The 18,777-nt window shown below is 54.1% G+C and overlaps 6 protein-coding genes across 8 annotated transcripts; 3 read left to right on the plus strand and 3 right to left on the minus strand.

Moving 5' to 3' along the window:
- The first annotated feature begins 1,626 nt into the window (after positions 1-1,626).
- On the plus strand, positions 1,627-8,316 carry NCU04170. Of its 2 annotated transcripts, XM_011396321.1 has the most exons (3): positions 1,627-1,944; positions 2,013-4,052; positions 4,113-8,316. In XM_011396321.1, the coding sequence occupies exons 1-3, from the start codon at positions 1,851-1,853 to the stop codon at positions 8,276-8,278; spliced, it is 6,300 nt and encodes a 2,099-aa protein (XP_011394623.1). In that variant the 5' UTR covers positions 1,627-1,850; the 3' UTR covers positions 8,279-8,316. The 2 variants fall into 2 exon arrangements, with proteins under 2 accessions (XP_011394623.1, XP_011394624.1); XM_011396322.1 differs by having other exon boundaries at positions 2,013-8,316.
- Positions 8,317-8,670: 354 nt separating this feature from the next.
- Positions 8,671-10,675, plus strand: NCU04171 (mitochondrial 54S ribosomal protein YmL7/YmL5). Its single transcript, XM_955636.2, has 3 exons — positions 8,671-9,202; positions 9,339-10,023; positions 10,227-10,675. Exons 1-3 carry the CDS (start codon positions 8,946-8,948, stop codon positions 10,341-10,343), a joined length of 1,059 nt encoding a protein of 352 aa, XP_960729.1. The 5' UTR covers positions 8,671-8,945; the 3' UTR covers positions 10,344-10,675.
- A 9-nt stretch (positions 10,676-10,684) lies between these two features.
- On the minus strand, positions 10,685-11,929 carry NCU04172 (hsp70-like protein). The gene has a single exon (XM_955637.3). The coding sequence runs from the start codon at positions 11,715-11,717 to the stop codon at positions 10,977-10,979; it is 741 nt and encodes a 246-aa protein (XP_960730.1). The 5' UTR covers positions 11,718-11,929; the 3' UTR covers positions 10,685-10,976.
- A 398-nt stretch (positions 11,930-12,327) lies between these two features.
- On the minus strand, positions 12,328-13,845 carry NCU17024 (hypothetical protein). The gene is made up of 2 exons (XM_011396544.1): positions 13,530-13,845; positions 12,328-13,368 (listed from the first exon to the last, which is right to left on the minus strand). The coding sequence occupies exon 2, from the start codon at positions 13,166-13,168 to the stop codon at positions 12,806-12,808; it is 363 nt and encodes a 120-aa protein (XP_011394846.1). The 5' UTR covers positions 13,169-13,368; positions 13,530-13,845; the 3' UTR covers positions 12,328-12,805.
- A 971-nt stretch (positions 13,846-14,816) lies between these two features.
- On the plus strand, positions 14,817-17,294 carry act. Of its 2 annotated transcripts, XM_011396323.1 has the most exons (7): positions 14,817-15,159; positions 15,300-15,330; positions 15,477-15,532; positions 15,651-15,681; positions 15,760-16,531; positions 16,596-16,827; positions 16,897-17,294. In XM_011396323.1, exons 1-6 carry the CDS (start codon positions 15,153-15,155, stop codon positions 16,824-16,826), a joined length of 1,128 nt encoding a protein of 375 aa, XP_011394625.1. In that variant the 5' UTR covers positions 14,817-15,152; the 3' UTR covers position 16,827; positions 16,897-17,294. The 2 variants fall into 2 exon arrangements, with proteins under 2 accessions (XP_011394625.1, XP_011394626.1); XM_011396324.1 differs by having other exon boundaries at positions 14,879-15,159; positions 16,596-17,294.
- Positions 17,295-17,391: 97 nt separating this feature from the next.
- NCU04174 (hypothetical protein) lies at positions 17,392-18,586 on the minus strand. The gene is made up of 2 exons (XM_956041.2): positions 18,100-18,586; positions 17,392-18,006 (listed from the first exon to the last, which is right to left on the minus strand). The coding sequence occupies exons 1-2, from the start codon at positions 18,400-18,402 to the stop codon at positions 17,569-17,571; spliced, it is 741 nt and encodes a 246-aa protein (XP_961134.2). The 5' UTR covers positions 18,403-18,586; the 3' UTR covers positions 17,392-17,568.
- Positions 18,587-18,777: the final 191 nt, after the last annotated feature.

The following is an 18,777-nucleotide window of genomic DNA, read 5'->3' on the forward strand; positions in this document are numbered from 1 at the left end:
TCCCATTGACTCCCATTGACTCCCATTGACTCCCATTAACTCCCATTGACTCCCATTGCTTTATTGCTTCATTGCTTCATTACTTCATTGCTTCCAGACTAGAAGAGTAGGGTGACAATGCAAATAGACCCTGTAGTTGGTTCTCCAAATTTTTGAATTGGGGTAAGGTAACAATGCAAATGGATCCCGCACTCCTCCCCCCCCCCCCCCCCCCCCCTTTCCCGGGCCGGGGCTAAAAAGAAAGAAAGAAAAAGAAGAAGAAAACGAGAAGAAAAAGATGAGAAGAATAAGAAGAAAGGAAAAAGAAGAAAACGAAGGCGAAAAAGGGAAAAAAAAAAAAAAAAAAAAAAGGTAGTGAAAAAAAGGAAGAAGAGAAAGAAGGAAGGAAGCTAGAAAGGTTGGTCAAAGTTCAAGGTCTGGGCGTGAGTATTGAATTTTGTAAGTGTAGTAGAGGTGTTGATATAAAATGGCAGACAGCTGGCTGCAGATGGGAGCTTGGACCAGTTTTATAAACGACCTAGGTCACACTTGGGCCACCGTAGGCTAGCCTAAACCGGGGTGCATTGAGGGTCTTGCCTCCACATTCAACCTCGCTGGTCTTGGCAGTCACGTCTCGCTTTCTGCTTTGGGAGGAAGTGAGAGCTCCTCCTCCCTTGTTGAGATGGATTCCTTCCATCTTCGCTTAGATCTTCGACAGGCAGTTACTATGGTACCAGACCAGACTGCCAGACGGCCAGTCAACGACATTCATCGATGTGTTCAGTGAGATTTGACTTGTCGCGTTAACAGGTCAACCTCGGTACACCATCATCAGAAACACGCGCTCACCTCTTTCGCACACTGACTGTACACGGAACAATCACTGCTTTCCCCCCCGGTACCATCATGGTTTGTTTGGCGACTTCTAACCGAGGTGCGAGGTATCTCGCTGCCTGGTCTCTGGTCATCTTCAGTCATCATCACATCCCGCTGGGTTGAGCCCATGAAAACAGCAGAATCCAAAAGTTGGCAGAATACCCTTCAGCTGAGCCCCAGCCCAAGGGAGGTCTCGCAAGATGCCATATTAAGAACCCAATTTGCCTTCCCGTCGATAGTTTGTGGGACGAGCAAACGCCGAGTTGGCCACAGTCATGAGTGTTTGCTGGTTGACACCGACTGACATGTTGATGTGGCTGTCACCCCGGAGAACCCTTCAAGCACACCGCAGGCACACCTCGACTTGTGGTAATGACGGTTCAAGCTGCGCTCTCAAGACAGTCCAAGACTTCAAGCCACGTCCCGCTATCCCCTTCCTTTGGCTGGCTGAGAGACAAAAGACGTACCTAGACTGCCAAAGACAGCCTGAAGAGGTGTATTGGCCAGCTGCCAAGGCCGAAAAGACACCCAGGCTGACCTTCAATGGGCCGATCAATGCCCAAGACCGGCGTCGAGACCCTTTCGAGACCCGTTGGAATGGAATCGGCGCAAGCCCCATTCGGTAGCGCCCGTCTGGTCTTAGATCACGTTGGATCACAGAGATCTCTGGGTAGCTTCTCCATCTAACATGGAGACACAGCTATATGCGATTGTTTCCCATCCCTTCCTGACTCAAGATCTCACTCATCCTTCTACTTCTTTGTCGAGTCATTTTGATGACTTCGTGGTCTTGTCTCAAGAGCCGATTCCGGTTGATCTAGTACCTCGGACACCTCGACATCACTTCGTCATTCCCCCCAATGTGGTAGTCACTCGTTATTGTTTTATATACACTTTTCATCGGGGTAACCTGGTGGATATACCCTTCACCTACAGTCTTTACTCATATCCTCATGACTTATTCGACACACTCACTGTAATATCCTTTCGCCAAAATGAGGCCCCTAGGTCTCTTACGCTCTTTTGCGAGCCTTGCGCTCTGCACGGCAACATGGGCAATGGACCCAACGGATACCATTATGGATGCCGGTGAGTCAAACTCTATGTGCCTTGAATGTCCTATGAATCGGGATTGCTAACAGATCAACTTTGGCAAGACTCGGCTGCTGTCGGCTACCTCCCAACCCACAACATGGATCCAGCAACCATTGAGGGAGGCGCATTTGGCCAGATTTGGTCCTTCACAACACCGAAGAATCCTCTCAACCAGATTGAGCAGTTCTACTCTAAACTCCTAGTCTACACACCCAAGGCTACGGGAAAGCAAACAGTCATTGCCTTCTCAGAGCAAAACCGCATTTACGTTCTCGATGCGGTGAACGGCACACTCTACAGCAGCCGTGATCTGAGCGAGCAGGATCCCGCAGAAGCCCCTTTCATGGTGTCCGACTTGGGCAACTGCAACGACATTAGCGGAACAATCGGTATCACTGGTACGCCCATCATTGACCCCAACACAGAAACCATCTACTTCTGGGCCAAGGGCTACAGGGACGCAACCACGAAAGGCTGGAAGAACGGTGCATACCGTTTCCATGCCATTGATGCATGGACCTTGCAAGAGAGACCCGGCTTTCCAACCAACATTGAAGGCAAGTATGCCGATAACGACAAAACCCGCTACTTCAACGGTGGCAGTGTTCTTCAGCGCACATCCCTGAACCTTATCAATGGCGTGGTTTACGCTGGCTTTGGTGGCCACTGCGATCTGTTCAACTACACCGGCTGGGTAGTTGGCATGAGAGCTTCCAGTGGTGAGTTCGTCACAGCTTATGCCGCTGCTGGTGGTGATCGTGCCCCCAAACAAGATGGCACCTGGGAAGGAGGCGGTGGTGGCTGCGGAATCTGGCAGAGCGGTGCCATTCTGGCCTCGGACAACCCGAGTCGTCTCTTCTTCGCTACTGGAAACGGCTACGGAGTCATGGCGAACCAACAGCTAGCCGCCGGCGGCAGAACCCACCTCGACACACTCTCCGAAGCCATCGTCAATATGGCCATCGATCCCGTCACTGGAAAGGTCACGCAACAAGACTATTTCGAGCCATACACTTACCAAGCTATCGACTCTGCTGACCGTGACCTGGGTGGTGGTGGCGTTTCCATCTTGCCATTTGGCGGCGGTGGTGTCAAGCAGCTTGCGGTAACAGCAGGCAAGAACGGCCAGGCCTACATTTGCAACGCTGATAACCTAGGAGGCTACAAGATGGGCACCGGCGGTGGTGACAACATCATCCAGACTATCACTCCTCCTCAGGGTACAGCCATGTTTGGAAACGTTGGCGCATATCCGCTTGAGGGTGGCTACATGTACATCACTCCAGTCGGTGCCCCGACTTATGCCTACGCTCTTGGTTACGACTCAAGCGGAAGGCCGGCCTTCAGTGTAGCTGGTTCGACCCCTGACAAGTCGGCTGGAAGAGTTGGTACTGGATCCGCAACCATCACCACCCTCAACGGCCAACCGGGAACAGGCATTCTCTGGATGAGTGATCCTGACAACGGAATTCGCGCCTACCATGCGGTGCCACGGAATGGGCAGCTCGTAAAGATTCCCCTTCCCGCTACTCCAGTCTTGTCCAAGTTCCAACGTCCCGTTTTTGGCGATGGCCGGTACTACACCAGCACATACACCGGACAGATTCTGGCTTTCGGGTCCCCTGTCAAGTTGCCTTTTGACTGCGGTGGTCCTTTCAACCTCGGAGAGGTCCCCATCGGAACATCCAAGACGATCAACGTCACTTGCACTGCCAAGATCACTGTCAACCAGATCACCAACATCACAACTGGCAACCCCCTTTACAAGGTATCCTTAGCCGACCTCCCCAAAACCGCTGTTACTGCTGGCAAATCCTTCACCTTCCCTATCAAGTTCGACTTGGGTGGGTACACGCTGGACCCTGGCAGCACAAGCTCCCCGACCATGCAACCTGGTGTGCAATCCGGCTCTGTCACCCTCACCACAGTCAATGCTGTTACGGGTTATTCGACTACACAGCCCCTTTCTGTGACCGGCAACACAGTGACAGACGGACCATTTGCGGCCATCAACCCCAATGCAGTCGATTTCCAACCGCTTGTCATTGGATCAGCCTCTGCGGAAGGAGGATCGCAAAACACTGTGGTCATTCAGAACTTGGGTAAAAGACCCATGAGAATCCTCGGGTATGCTTTCACCACCGATAGCCCTAACTCGGCAGCTGCTACATTTGCGAACGTCACCATCGATGGCACTCACTCTAAGCTTGATGCCGACGGTTTCTTCATTGCCGAGGATCTGCCTGCGATCGGTTCTACTGTCGCCGCTGGATCATCTGTGATCATTCACATGACGTTCCTTGCACCCAAGCTGGGTTCCTTCGCTACTACATTCACAGTCTTCACCGACGGTGGCATGGCCTACTCTGTCTTGACCGGTTCTGCCAACTCGCAGCCCATTGCTCTCCTGGAACATTCCACCAGCGAAGGCGGCTGGGTGACGATTCCTTTCTGCAATGACCCTACTCAAACTTGCACCTTCAATATCGACATGGGCACTTCGCCTGGCTTGACCACCACTGAAGTGACCATTCGGTTCACGAACAAGGGCGGTTCTGACCTGATGATTGACAAATCCAAGCCCCCAATGGGTTCTGTCCTTGGTGCCCAAAATCCAAGCAGTGATCTCTTTGAAGGCATGGTAATCAAGCCTGGAAAATCCGAAAGTGCTACTCTCTTCTTCACACCCGGCGCTGCCCCTCTCAACGCGGATCCCATCGTTTACTCTGGCGCCTGGACACTGAACGTTAACGATCTCACTTTCGGCGTGCATGTTGTCAATTTCATCGGTACCCTACGTGCCACCAAGGTTGGCCCGACACTGCCAGATGGATCAGCTCGCTTCAAATACCTTGGTTGCTACAGGGACAGCAGCGCCAATCGTCTTGAGACCACCCAGGCGCAGTTCCCTTCGGATAACGACAACGGAAAGTGCCAGCAGTATGCCATCACCAACAAGGCTGCCTTTGCCGGCACCCAGTACACCTATGAATGCTGGGTCGGCCGGAGCATTCCACCTGCAAGCCTGAAAGTTGACGACTACCTCTGCAACACCTACATCTGCCCCGGCGACAAGTCGCAGTTCTGCGGTGGTGTGGGAAGCTACATGATGATGTGGTATGACACCACCGGCTACTTCCCCGAGAATGGTACCCTCGCTCCCGCTTTCAGGCCCCCTGCGAGCAAGGCAGTTGTTGGTGACTGGGAGTATGCTGGTTGCCGTACCGACAACTCGGCATCCCCTGCGACCAGAGCCCTGAACGACCGGATTGTCGGACAGTCCAGCACCAACACCATTGAGAGCTGCGCCCAAGCCTGTGCTGGCTTCTCCTTCTTCGGTGTTGAGTGGGGTGTAGAGTGCTACTGCGGTAACAATCTCAATCCTGGTAGTACCGTTGCTGATGAAAAGACCTGCAACTACGTCTGTGGCGGCGATCCGACTGAGCTATGCGGTGGTTCAGGCCGTATTTCGGTTTACAAGCAAAAGGGAACCGTCATTGGTAACCCATCAACCGGCGTGTCATCTTCATCTGGGACAGCGTCTGGGACCGCTTCAGCCACTGCTTCTGCTTCTTCCACATCCTCATCTGCAATTGCTTCCGGCACTCCTGGAAACCCACAGTCTATTGGTCAATACAGTTCCTTGGGTTGCTACAGCGATGCTGTTGCCTCCCGCTCTCTCCAGGGCAAGAATACTCAGTCCAATGTCATGAGTCTTGATGACTGCGCTACGTACTGCGCTGGATACAAGTATTTTGGCACCGAGTACTCGGCTGAATGCTTCTGTGGCAACGACCTTCTCAACGGAGCTGCCCCGGTCACCGACGGCCGCTGCAACATGCTTTGCAATGGCAATCAACAACAAATCTGCGGTGGTAGCAATGGGCTCTCCATGTACCAGCTCAACCCTAACGGCACCTCCAGCTCAGTCACCGCTTCTGGCTCGGCCACTCAATCCGCCACGGCATCTGGTACTGCCTCCGGCACCGCTTCCAGTTCCAGCACCGCATTGGCAACTACCACATCCTCAGCTGTCCCAACCATGCCGGCCGTATCCGTCAAATGCCCCGACAACAATAATGGTACATACCTCTCCCTCAACGGCAAGACCTTCCTCCTCGAGTGCTTCACCGACCACGAAGGGGGCGATTTGGCACTCGCCTACGTCGACAGTTACGCTCTGTGTGCCGAGAAGTGCTCCACCACCGACTTGTGCATGGCGTTTGCGTACGTGCCCGGTGGTACTGGTATTCAGGCCCCGTGCTACATGAAGAAGTCGGTCGGACGTGGTTTTAATAACCAGGCTGTTTGGGGAGCTCAGATCATTGCTGTGGCTTCTGCCTCGACCACGACGAGTGCTGCTGCTACAATGACAAGTGCGGCGAGTGCTATGGGCTCGAATAGTGTTGTTGGTCCTTCTGGATCGGTTGTGACTGGTTCGACTGCTACTGGCTCTGCTACCGATTCCACTACCACCGGCTCGACTGCCACTGGGTCGACTGCTGCTGGTTCATCAGTTGCCAGTGCTACAGGATCGGACGCTATTTCTGCCGCATTGCCGGCCGTCTCCGGTACTGCCGCAACCTCAATCGTCGCTTCTGGTTCCGGCTCGGGTGCTGCCTCCGGCGCGGCTCCGACAGCGGCCTCCACAGTGGCTTCCGGTAGTGCTTCTGCCAGTGTTGCTCCCTCGGCCAGCGTTGCTCCCTCGGACATTGTTGTTCCTTCGGCCAGCGTTATCACTTCGGCCAGCGTGGTCTCTTCGGATAGTATTGCTCCTTCAGATAGTATTGCCCCCTCGGAGAATACTACTCCCTCGGCCAGCGTTGCTCCATCGAATAGTGTTGTTCCTTCGGACAGTGTTGCTCCATCGGCCAGCATCATTCCCTCGGCCAGCGTTGCTTCCAGTGCTAGTGTTGTTCCTAGTACTAGCATTGCTCACTCGGGCAGTGCAGCCGCCTCAGAAAGCGTTGCTCCTGCTGAAAGTATTGCTCCAAGCGCGAGTGTATCTTCTGGTTCTAACACAGGCGTCGCTCCCACAAACTCAGCGAGTGTCACTCCCACGAATAGTGCCAGCGTTGCTACTACGATTTCCGTAAGTGTCGCTCCCACTGCAAGTGATGCTCCTACTACGAGTATCACTCTCAGCGTCGCTCCAGGATCCAGCTCATCTACTACTGCTCCTGCGGTTGTCAGTACCACTCTCTCTGCACCTACTGTCACTTCAGTCCCTCCTGCCGCTGGCACAAGTACTACAACCGCTGCGGCTGTCACGAGTACAGATCCTGCTCCAGTCACCACTACCACCACTACCGCTACTAGTTCTACTACGAACACCACCCCAGTCTTGTTTACAACTAGTACAACTACTACAACCGCCGCCGCCGTTGCTACTACAGCCCCTACTCAAGCCACCACGACCATCGCCACTGCTGCCACTACTTCCACCACGAACATCGCCTCAGCCTCGCCTACAATTCCTGCTGTTGTGAACTGGGACTACCAAGGATGTGCCAGTGACTCCAACACCGCCGCGCCTACTGCTCGCGCGCTCAATGGCACCTACCTATACGACAGCGCCGGCATGACCATTCAAAAATGTCTTAACTACTGCGCCCAGCAAAACTACCCCCTCGCCGGCCTCGAGTTCCAATCCCAATGCTACTGTGGTCTCGAGTTCAAGCCCGGCTACAGCCTCGGCCAGACTGGCTGTAATCTCACCTGCGCCGGTGACCCATCAACACGCTGCGGTGGCCGCGCTCGTCTGGACGTCTTCAGACAAACTAACTACGTGACGCCCCGGCTCGTCAACCCGTCCGTGGTTAACGGGCGCTTGGCGACGCCACAGGGTTGCTTCATCGACAACTCAACGGCTCGTATTCTCAAAGCTCACTCGTACACCAACAGCACGAGCATGACGGTCGAGATGTGCCACGAACGCTGTCAGTCGAGGGGCTACAGTCTCTTTGGCGTGGAGTTCGGCAAGGAGTGTTACTGCGGCAATTCGCTCGCGGACACGGCGGTGGCGGCGTCAGAGCTGTATGAGTGCAAGAGGTCGTTCTGCGTCGGTGATAAGACGGAGTTCTGCGGTGCTGGCTCAAGGTTGTTGCTTTACAGTATTCAGCCGGCTGGGACTACTTCTCCTGCTAGGAGGAGTATAGAAAGGAGAAACGAGGGGATGGTGAAGGTGAAGTTACCCAATTTGGGCAAAGATGGGGAGTCTGATTATGAGTTGAAATGGGATGGTGATGGGGGTGTGGGACAAGTGAGAAGAAGCGGCTCTGGGCGGAAGAATATTGAGAGGCGATGGGGACGTAGTCTTGGACGGTGATGATGATACTTGGATGTTTTTTCTGTTTTCTCTTTCTTCCCCGTTACATACTTTGTTGTTATTGCTAGACATGCTGATAAGGTGTGCGCGGAATGATGTAATTATTAGTGGCTCGGAGGATACTTCGAGCAAAGGAAGCGTACGCATATACAAGTGTCTCCTAATCTAATCATACATGTCGTCTTAATGTGTTGGAATCCTGATCTGAATCGCTTATATTGGTACAAACATAGTGATATATTTCCAAATCCATGCTTTATTTAGAGTTCATCAACCACATCAGATGCATTCTCAGGGGTCCAGGAACGCTTTCAGGGGTAACAGACTCATATCCCTAACCCCAAACTCATCCAGCTTTGGCCCGTGCTGCCAAGCATTGGCCCCGGTTCGAGACTCCGCAGAGGCTCCAAAAAAAATTCCGGCGGGCGGCACAACGGGGACCGGCACCTCTTCGAGCCTCGACGCGGGACCAGGACCTTGCGCTTGCCGGAGAAGGAACCTCGCTGCCCTCTGCCCGTCCGTGACAGACCTTCGGCCCCGATTTCCCGCGTGCGCCGGACCCTCTTCCTCAACCACCACTCCGAAGCGACAACCTCCACGGTCGCCAATTCCGAAACCAGAGCGTCCGCCCGAACGCCGGTTTCTTTTTTCGGTATCCTAATTCACCATGGCCAGTCTCCGCGGGGTCTCGCGATCGGCTCGCGCTCTTCAGCCTTTCTCTGCTCAGTTCGCCGTCCGAAGATGCGCCTCGACACAAACTGGTGCCGGCGCTGCTGCCGCTACTCCCAAATCCAACATTCCCGACCTCGCCGAGCTTGAGACACGGTCGGCATTGGACGCTCCCATCCCCAGCGAAGAGGACAAGAAGGAGTTCAGGCCATGGAAGCGCGCGGCCGACAGGAAGGCGAGGTTGCCTAGCAGCAGGTGCGTTATACACTCTCCCTCCGTCCCGTGGTTTACATAGCTAGCCACACACATGTATATATACATACATATACGCAAACCATAAACAAGATGTTTAAACGTTGCTAACCACCATGCCTCACCTCCTACCGAACAGATACCAATACCACCCCCCCAAGTACAACCGCGGCCCCCTCCACCCCATCCAATCCCCTCCCTCCTCCGACCCTATCGCCCGCGACTTCGTTCCCGGCCCCTTCAACATGCCTCGTCTCAAGGAAACCTTCCGCACCGTCATGGCCTCGGACCTCATGACCCTGGCCTACATCCACACACCCCCGGGAACGCCCAAAAAGGAACCCACGGAGCGCTTGCGTGCCTGGGAGGGCGACTCGCCCTACTTCGCCAACCGTGCCCGCCGCGCGCCCCGCGGTGCCCCCGAGCTTCCCATTCGCGAGCGCGACATTTCGTTCCGCAACATCCCCGAGATCAAGGAAATCACCGTCTCCACCTTCGTGCCGCTCGGTCTCAAGAACCCGGACTTGTTGATTGTGGCCCGGGCGGTGCTGCTGGCCATGACGGGGACGATGCCGGAGATGACGAGGTCCAAGAACAACGTGGTGCAGTGGCAGCTGCAGGCGAACAAACCGGCTGGTTGCAAGACGACGATTTACGGAAACGCGGCGTGGGAGTTTATGGATCGGTTGATCCATTTGGTTCTCCCCCGGATCAAGGATTGGAAGGGCGTGCCGGCGAGTACGGGTGATGGAAGCGGTAATGTGCAGTTTGGTTTGAATCCGGAGGATGTTCAGCTTTTTCCCGAGGTGGAATGCAACTATGATGTGAGTTTGTTTCTTGGGAAATGATGGGTGGAAGAGAAAGAGAGGACGGAGGAGAACAAAAGTTTGGAGTTGGAGCCGGAGCCGAAGCTACAGTAGGGAGGGTTCTGGTTCCGGCTCTGGCTCCGGCTTTGGCCCTACCGTCTGCTTCGTCTTCTTGTTTTCTTGGACTTGACGACAGATTACTGACTTTCTATCCTCTCCAGATGTACCCCGCCAAGATGATTCCCGGTTGCCACATCGCCATCAAGACGACAGCCACCTCCGACAGGCAGGCTAAGCTTCTGCTCCAGTCCCTCGGCGTTCCTTTCTACAGCAACTAAGCGCCAAACGGGCTGTTGATCGTGAGAGGTTGAGAAAGGGACGAGATTCAAGGAAGGGGGATGAGAAGATGATGAACAACATCTCGCATCATGATAGTTGTTGGATGACAATTGAGGAGGATGAGGAGATGTGTGAAACTTGTACAATACGAATACACTAACCACATAAGGACGATGTATGTTGGGTGTATATATACCTTTTGTAACAACATCACGAGGAGGAGGCTTATAGACGAAGTGGAAAGGAAACGGAAGAAGAACAATACCACCGGGTCTGACGGTCAAAGATCAAAGAAGTAGAATCACAAATGCGTAAAACAATTGGAAGGGTGTCATCATTGCGTGAACTGGATTGTGTAAACGGACATCGTCAAGGGTATCTGCTTCATAAACAACTCCCAAGTCTAGAACCACATATCCATATCCCAGTCTAGCTTTGCACAGAACAGGTCAAGATATTATGACAACAGAACCCATTCGTCTTGATCAACCAAGGATCTCCAAACAAAAAAAACCAAACGCCTTTTCCAATGCCAAAACCAAAACCATATCTTTTCAGTCCCATTTTCCTTTCATTTGGTCATCCCCATCATGAACCCCAAACCCTCAACCTACTCATCCCCTTAGACAGCTCTAAGCAGACTTGGCCTTGTTTCTCAAAACGTCAATAACCTCATCCACTTTATCCATATCCGCCGCATCCACCTTGGTCCCGTTGTTCACCAAAACCTCATGACCGCGCTTATGCATCTCGTCCGCCGCGACATCCATAGCCGGCTGATAATTCCTCACCGCACTGCTAAGCGCATACGTAGCCTTGCGCCTCACCTTCTCCGACTCGCCCTCCTTCATCGCCAGGTCCACCAACTTGGGCACGCCGCCCATGGCCAACAGCCGTTCCTGCGTCTTTTGGTTGTTTTGCACCGCCGTGCCCAGGCACCAGGCAGCGTGGTACCTCATATCCTCGTCCTCGTGATCCAGCAAGGAAATCAAGGGGGACCAGAGAGACAGTTCCTCAAGAAGGTTTGCGTTGTCCAGGTTCTCAATCAGCTGCTCGAAGTTGTCAAAGGCGATCAACTTGTTTTCGCGCGTGGTCTCGGGGGAAGGGTCGGTGATCACTTCCATGGCGGCTTTCATGAGCTCTGCTTCGGAGGGACCGCCGAAGAGGGAGGCGAGGACTTCGGGATCGACGGGGCGGGGGCCGGAGCCGGTGACCTGGGGAGCCGGAGAGGTGGCCACGGCGCCGGTGCCGGTGGCAGGGCCGGAGTTGTTATTAGGGGTGGGGGCGCCGTTGGAGTGGTAAGATTGGCCGGCGTTGGCGGCGGTTTGAGCTTCAATGCTCCATTTTAGGAGCTGGTTGAGATTCTTGTCCATTTTGGATGTAAGGGCAGTGTTCTTTGTTTTGTTTGTAGGGGTTTTGTTGATTTAGACTTGGATTGCTTGTGTCTGGTGGTTTGCGCCGGAAGTAGTGCAGGTTGACACTTGGATGTTTGGTCTGTTTGCTTGGTAGACTCGGTTGGTATTTAATACCTAATAGATATTTCAGAGGTCCAGCAGGATGCTCGAAGTTCGTGGGATGGATGGTTACAGATGATGATGACTTGATCAGTCAACTTTTGTTTTTGGTAGTTTGTGCCCCGCCATGTACAAATAGTATAGCGGTAGCTGCAAGGCTGACTTATCGATAATGCGAATGCCGTCCAATCCCCATCTCGATTGTTCTGTGGGTTTCACGAAAGTTCGGTCCAAAACAGGCTTAGTGCCTTCCCCACGTGTTTACTGACTGGCAATTTGAAAAAGGAATGAGACGTGGAGCCGCTTGCTTATGAGGATCTGGAATTAGGCAAGGCTGCTTTCGCTAGGTCATTCTTCCGAAATCATACCTAGTCCTAGAAGAGAATGATTTCAGCTTCCAGAAGGAAATGCTTAAACGAAGATGGGCATTATTAACCTTGATTCAGAAGAAGGGGGGAGGGAGGGGTTGAAAATGAAGTCCAAGCTTCATTGTGCTTTAATAAGTAGGTAGCTTCCTGAGCTGAAATGATCTGTGCGCTGCCCCTCCTCCTCACCCTTTCACAAGTCAAGGAACCCACGATGAGGATAGTGGGGCGTGGGCAGCCGCTGCCCCACCTAGTATAGCCCCTCGGCGTTCCCTTGTTGCTCCAAACCGTCCGTCGCTCTTGCGGGGGAGACAACTACTACGACAGGGCGAACAGACGACGGGACAGGCTGACATGACCTGAGTTGCCTGAGTGATCACAACATTTCGAGTGTTGGTTCTGGAGGATTGCCTGAAAATGACGACGAAAGGGTCAACAAGAAGGCTGGTGACTGTTTGGAAAAAGGTCGCATTGACCATGAGCGTTCAGCAGGACTTCAGGTTGTGTTGGAGAATGGCCCCTTCAAGGCCAAAGCGTCATCACTTGACATTTGAAAAAGGCTCGAATAGTCTTCTGATATCGTCAACGTCGAACGCGGGGGGTGGTCCGGAGTGGTCCTTGATGTTGCGTGTTGTCTGCCGTCCACGTATACTCGAGCTTGTTGTCGTCAAACGGAATCCCGCTCACAATGCTACTGCCTGGCCCACAGTCATCGATACCCACCGCGCTGGAACACACGCATTGATGATCAAATGGACCAGCCGCGCCATGTCCGAGCGTGCGGAACTCGTCGCCTCGCTTGGCGGTTGTTTCTCGTAGATTTGTGTATGAATCCAGACACAGACTAAAAACCGCCGATGTTGATGCTCCTTTTAGATCACTGAAAGTGCGAATCGTGATCATCCTTGCCGGGAATGCCGTCTCAACGTCTGACAAGGCTGACATGTTAAAGTGCGATGCATACGCAAGCCATTCGCGCGGCGCAGGGAACAAATAGCGGGCGCCTGGAGGAGAGCACTAGATGTCCATGTCAGGCTCAAGAAAAGGAGACGGGATACCTGCTTGGCGAAACAAGATGATGATCAGTGTTGCGTATCTCGGCCTCATGTCTTTGTTGTTGTTTGGAATGCAGAGTTCCCGGATACCTAATGGGGCATACGTCAGCTACAAACTTGGTCCAACGTGAGCAGCGAAACACAAAAAAATCCAATTCCAGGCTGTGAAGGTTGTGTGGATGGTGGGATGAAGCAGACGCCAATAAGTGGGTGGTGGTGGTTGTGGTGGTGGTGTTGGACTGTGGCAATACCTCGTTCTCATCCCCAATGAGATGGCGTTTCCTTGGAAATGACACCGCTGCTGGAGGTCCCCGTACCGTATGGACCCAAGTGGTGCATACCGTAGGCTACATATCTATCTCCGTCGGATCCCGGACCGGGGCGGCCATGGAGCCTTCAAGACACTCGGGCCCCGGGGCCATGGGAATTGCGATCCGGACAAGCTCCAAGAGATCGTGATCAGCCAGGCTCCAACAGAAGAGACGGTAAAGAAGACATTGGATCTTCTGGAATTGCAATCGCGGTTCTCCAGGAGGAGTAATAAACAAGTAATGAACGGGGTACGACAAGGGACAGCGACCAGGTACGACGGCAACGACGCAGGGGAGGGACATTAGGTTGAAGAAGACTGAACGCTGACACAACGTCGGGGGCGGACCCAGCCACGCACCACGCTCCCACCGTGCTCACTAGGTACTACCTACGCTACGTACAACTGAACCGTCTGTCTAGCTGCACCCGTCGAACGGCACGCAGCGGTGACGACCCCGGCCGTGCTGCGATATGATATCCTTTTACATAGTATACAAGTCAGGTCGTGTAGGTATCCAATGTAGTTAGGTAGACTGAAATCAAAGGGGATCTTGAACGGGCTGCCAGTTGCCAGACGGGCATTGATGTCAACCTAGACGTCGCCTCCGAGGTGCGGAAGCCTCCCAAAGTGTGTTGGCGGCAGGAAGATCCCCTTTGCCCTCCCAAAATTAGGCGGTGTCTCCTACCCACTTTCCAGACGGATCGCAGGCCACTCAGGAATCCACCTTGAGCCACCTCGAATCAGGCATGATACTGCGACTTGACAACTTGTCCACGAAGATGCCAGAGGGCAAGGGGGCGGTGCGGCCAGTGATTTGATGATTTAGAGTAGGGGTGTGGAAAGCGAACAGCGAGGGAGAGGGGACGGCCTGGGAAGAAGGCAGCGCAGTTACCTCTAGGTTTGTACTTGTAGTCTACTGTGGTGATCCATCCCGTCGTGAACCGGGCAACATGGAGTGCAGGCAGCGCAGCAGCCCGGCGAGGATGAAATGAATGCTTGTTGGGACCTGGAAGTCGGCCGGGCACTCACTGTCAGTACCACTCAGTGACATCGGTGTCGTCCTTGCCCGCCTTTCCTTCCTCCTCCTCCTCCTCCTCCGCCGCCAAGTCCCACAACCACGCCGTGAGGTGACCAGGCCCAGTCCAACCAACTGGACCTAGCAGCCAGCAATGCCCAGTGCAGACAGTCCCGGCCCAGTCCCGTCCCCAATGGAATCAACCGTCCCCTCCCCTCCCCCCCCCAGTCCGCCATCCGTTCCCTCGCACCTGGCACCACAGCAATCCCATCCCCTTACCTCCCCTACCTTTACCCCCCTCAATCCACCCGCCGCCTCGTACTCCCAAAGCTGACCTTAAATTCACCTCCCCTTTTCCAACTCTTCCGCCTACCGAACAACATCCAAATTTTTGCCCAAACAACGTCTCTACGTCCTTCGGCAACACCTCTCTCAGCCAAAGCATCATCGCTCCATCGATCCGGGAATCGTCGAGCGTATTTAATAACTCTTCTTCTGTACCTTTTGCTTAATCCGACACTTTTCGTCACCACCTAATCTATCACAATGGAGGGTACGTAACAACATGTCCACATTCCTGCCCAGTCTGCCCGCGCTGGCGAGCTGGTCGCCGGCGGATCGGACTTCTACCATCGCCATCTCCCTCTACTGGTTATCATGGGCACAAGCTGATTCATGCGTTCCCGCCAACAGAAGAAGTTGCCGCCCTCGTCATCGACAATGGGTAAGCTTTCCCCTCCTTTTCGCCTGCGCCTCACCGACTCCTAGGAGAAGCGTCATATTCCTCCCGCAATCGACGCCTCGCGGCCCCCCCATAGCCCGTTCTACATGGTGAACAATGACGATGGACAGTAGCTAACAACCGCCCAGTTCGGGTATGTGCAAGGCCGGTTTCGCCGGTGATGACGCCCCCAGAGCTGTTTTCCGTAAGTGTTCCCACTATTCCCGCGAGGTGCTCTTGCTTGAGACGGGCAACGTGTCAGCAGAGCTACTTGCCTCCCCGCCAAGACCCAACGTCCCAGCCATGCTAACATGTCGCGATAGCTTCCATCGTCGGTCGTCCCCGTCATCATGGGTATGCATGCCACTTTCCCCCCCGCGTCCCGTGCGCGCAACACTCCAAGACTTTCAGAAAAAACTGACAACATGCCAGTATCATGATCGGTATGGGCCAGAAGGACTCGTATGTCGGTGATGAGGCTCAGTCCAAGCGTGGTATCCTTACTCTCAGGTACCCCATCGAGCACGGTGTCGTTACCAACTGGGACGACATGGAGAAGATTTGGCATCACACCTTCTACAACGAGCTCCGTGTCGCCCCCGAGGAGCACCCCGTCCTTCTTACCGAGGCTCCCATCAACCCCAAGTCCAACCGTGAGAAGATGACACAGATCGTTTTCGAGACTTTCAACGCCCCCGCCTTCTACGTCTCCATCCAGGCCGTCCTTTCTCTCTACGCCTCCGGTCGTACCACCGGTATCGTCCTCGACTCCGGTGACGGTGTCACTCACGTCGTCCCCATCTACGAGGGTTTCGCCCTTCCCCACGCCATTGCCCGTGTTGACATGGCTGGCCGTGATCTTACCGACTACCTCATGAAGATTCTCGCTGAGCGTGGTTACACCTTCTCCACCACCGCCGAGCGCGAAATCGTTCGTGACATCAAGGAGAAGCTCTGCTACGTCGCTCTCGACTTCGAGCAGGAGATTCAGACCGCTGCCCAGAGCTCTTCTCTCGAGAAGTCCTACGAGCTTCCCGACGGTCAGGTCATCACCATCGGCAACGAGCGTTTCCGTGCCCCTGAGGCTCTCTTCCAGCCTTCCGTCCTTGGTCTCGAATCTGGCGGCATCCACGTCACCACTTTCAACTCCATCATGAAGTGCGATGTCGACGTCAGGAAGGATCTCTATGGCAACATTGTCATGGTAAGTCCCCGTTCGCTGTGGAGATGGCAGTATAGGCTAGGTCCGCTAACAGAATCGTCACTAGTCTGGTGGTACCACCATGTACCCTGGTCTCTCCGACCGTATGCAGAAGGAGATCACTGCTCTTGCTCCTTCTTCCATGAAGGTCAAGATCATTGCTCCTCCCGAGCGCAAGTACTCCGTCTGGATCGGTGGTTCCATTCTCGCCTCGCTCTCGACCTTCCAGCAGATGTGGATCTCCAAGCAGGAGTACGACGAGAGCGGTCCCTCGATCGTGCACCGCAAGTGCTTCTAAAGTGGGTGCCCTTGAGAGGTGGTTGTTGCAGTTGGAAGCGGAGCGTCGTCGGCTTACACCATGTATGTAGTTCAATAAATGGACAAATCCACGACTGTCACGAGCCAGCGCCAACTGGGGACATAACACCCCTATCTGCGTCAAGTAGCATGTCTGCATTGCGCGTGTATTCTGCACAGGTCTCTCTTATACAAAAAGTAGCGAGCGTGGTCAGAAGGGGGCTGGCGTCTCTTTTCTCTACTAGAAGACATAAATAATGGCCTTTTTTTTCTGTTTTCTGGGTGGGCGGCGACGGCTGCGAATGCGTGGGATAGGCGCGGTCAAGTATGCGGGCTTCTTGATCTTGCCAACACCCTTTCTCTATTTACTACACTTTTAGCAGCAAGATTTAGTCACCACTGGGAAATTCGAGGTTATCGTGGATGAAGAGATCATCAAAATTCAAACAGCGTTCTGTATTTCTGAGCACCTTCAGCTGCCCTTTCGTTGGTCGTGAGATACGTGCAAGCCAAGGAGAAAAGGGGAATTGCTAGCCGTCAAGGTATCGGATCCACCGTAATGTCTTATTGACTTGAAGGGGAGGCGGCCATACCTACCGAATCCAACTAAGCGATCCTCACCGCTTCAGGAACCGAGTAACAAGCAGCCGTTTCCTTATGATCAAACATGGCCAGGATTGCAAACCAGTGGCAGAAACCACAGATGGCTTTTCGCTGACACAATGGGTAGGTATTCTTACTGTCTAGTGTCTACCGCCATCCGCATTGTTTCCTCCGCGCTTCTCAGCCTTTTCTCCCTTTTCAGCCTCTTTTCCTTCTTGTACCTCCTCTTCTTCGTATCCTTCCAGCTCTTCACCTTCATCTTCTCCCTCAACCTCTCCCCCCTCTGCCCCCTCTGCCCCCTCCACCAACTGCTGTTGACCAACACCACCCTTGGCCCTTTCCTCCTCCAGCTTTTTGTACTTTCTTCTCGCCTTCTTCGCCTTACTATCCGCCTTCTTCTTCTTGACGTTTCCCACAATCGCCAAGCGACTCTTGTCCCCGTTGAGAAACAAATCGACCTTGGCGGCGAGGATCTCCCGGGCCAGCTTGCGGTTTTGCGTGCGCGAGCGCGTTTCTTGGCATTTGATGACGATGTTGGTGGGGATATGCCGGAGTTGAACAGCGCTGTTGGTTTTGTTCTGTTGAAGGGGAGAAAACGGAGGGTAAGTAACTGGGGTGTAGGAGGGCAGTTGGGCAGTCGGGGTAGAAAGAGGACGAGGGGAGGAACGTACAATCTTTTGTCCACCAGGACCACTACCCTTGAGGTAGACCTCTTCCAACTCGTCCTCGGGGAGTTTAGGGCGGGGAGGCATTTGCCACGCTTTGAGCCATGATGGAGTGCTGGTGGTGAACGGTGCTGCTGCTCCTGCTACTGCTGCAACAGCGCTCGCGGATGTTGCGATCACCGGCCGTCGTCCTCCTCCAGAGCCCGAGACAAACGGTAGGCCGCCATATTTCAGGATTCGACCTACTGCTCCTGTGAAAAGGGCTGAAAGCGAAGGTACCGGGTGTAGGCGAAGTGTTGTCGTCTTCATATCATCCGAATCCGGAGCCGAAGACTGTCAACGACGGGGACGGGAATCATGATGATGATGACGGAACGGAGCCACGCACGGCCAAGGCATGGTCGCATCCGGCTGGCATTTGCACCGCGGATCCAGCGCGGTTCGTCGGGGCCGGCAGGCAGCGGTTGCGGTCACTCAGGTCGTTCGTTCGTCGTCACCCGGGCGGGCCAAAGTTGGCGCAGTGTACGTACCGATATGGTGGGGCTTTCGGTTAAGACAGTCGCGGCGGGTGCTGTCCAATGATAAGGAACCGATAAGATTTTGCACGACGCTAATTTCAGGGGCTCAGCATCGGATGAGAGAGCCCGAGCATGGAGGGCGCGGATGCTGACTACCTACGTACGT

This window comes from Neurospora crassa, linkage group V (assembly GCF_000182925.2).
Source record: "Neurospora crassa OR74A linkage group V, whole genome shotgun sequence".
Taxonomy (NCBI): Eukaryota; Fungi; Ascomycota; class Sordariomycetes; order Sordariales; family Sordariaceae; genus Neurospora; species Neurospora crassa.

Excerpts from the sequence above, each read along its gene's own strand:
- NCU04170 (XM_011396322.1), top strand. The coding sequence starts at position 1,851 with ATGAGGCCCCTAGGTCTCTTACGCTCTTTTGCGAGCCTTGCGCTCTGC. Across the intron at positions 1,945-2,012 it reads GGATACCATTATGGATGCCG|ACTCGGCTGCTGTCGGCTAC; the intron begins GTGAGTCAAACT and ends AACTTTGGCAAG.
- NCU04171 (XM_955636.2), top strand. The coding sequence starts at position 8,946 with ATGGCCAGTCTCCGCGGGGTCTCGCGATCGGCTCGCGCTCTTCAGCCT. Across the intron at positions 9,203-9,338 it reads GCGAGGTTGCCTAGCAGCAG|ATACCAATACCACCCCCCCA; the intron begins GTGCGTTATACA and ends CCTACCGAACAG. Across the intron at positions 10,024-10,226 it reads AGGTGGAATGCAACTATGAT|ATGTACCCCGCCAAGATGAT; the intron begins GTGAGTTTGTTT and ends TATCCTCTCCAG.
- NCU04172 (XM_955637.3), bottom strand. The coding sequence starts at position 11,717 with ATGGACAAGAATCTCAACCAGCTCCTAAAATGGAGCATTGAAGCTCAA.
- NCU17024 (XM_011396544.1), bottom strand. The coding sequence starts at position 13,168 with ATGTCAGCCTTGTCAGACGTTGAGACGGCATTCCCGGCAAGGATGATC.
- act (XM_011396323.1), top strand. Across the intron at positions 15,331-15,476 it reads GCCCTCGTCATCGACAATGG|TTCGGGTATGTGCAAGGCCG; the intron begins GTAAGCTTTCCC and ends ACAACCGCCCAG. Across the intron at positions 16,532-16,595 it reads TCTATGGCAACATTGTCATG|TCTGGTGGTACCACCATGTA; the intron begins GTAAGTCCCCGT and ends AATCGTCACTAG.
- NCU04174 (XM_956041.2), bottom strand. The coding sequence starts at position 18,402 with ATGAAGACGACAACACTTCGCCTACACCCGGTACCTTCGCTTTCAGCC. Across the intron at positions 18,007-18,099 it reads GTCCTGGTGGACAAAAGATT|AACAAAACCAACAGCGCTGT; the intron begins GTACGTTCCTCC and ends CCCCTTCAACAG.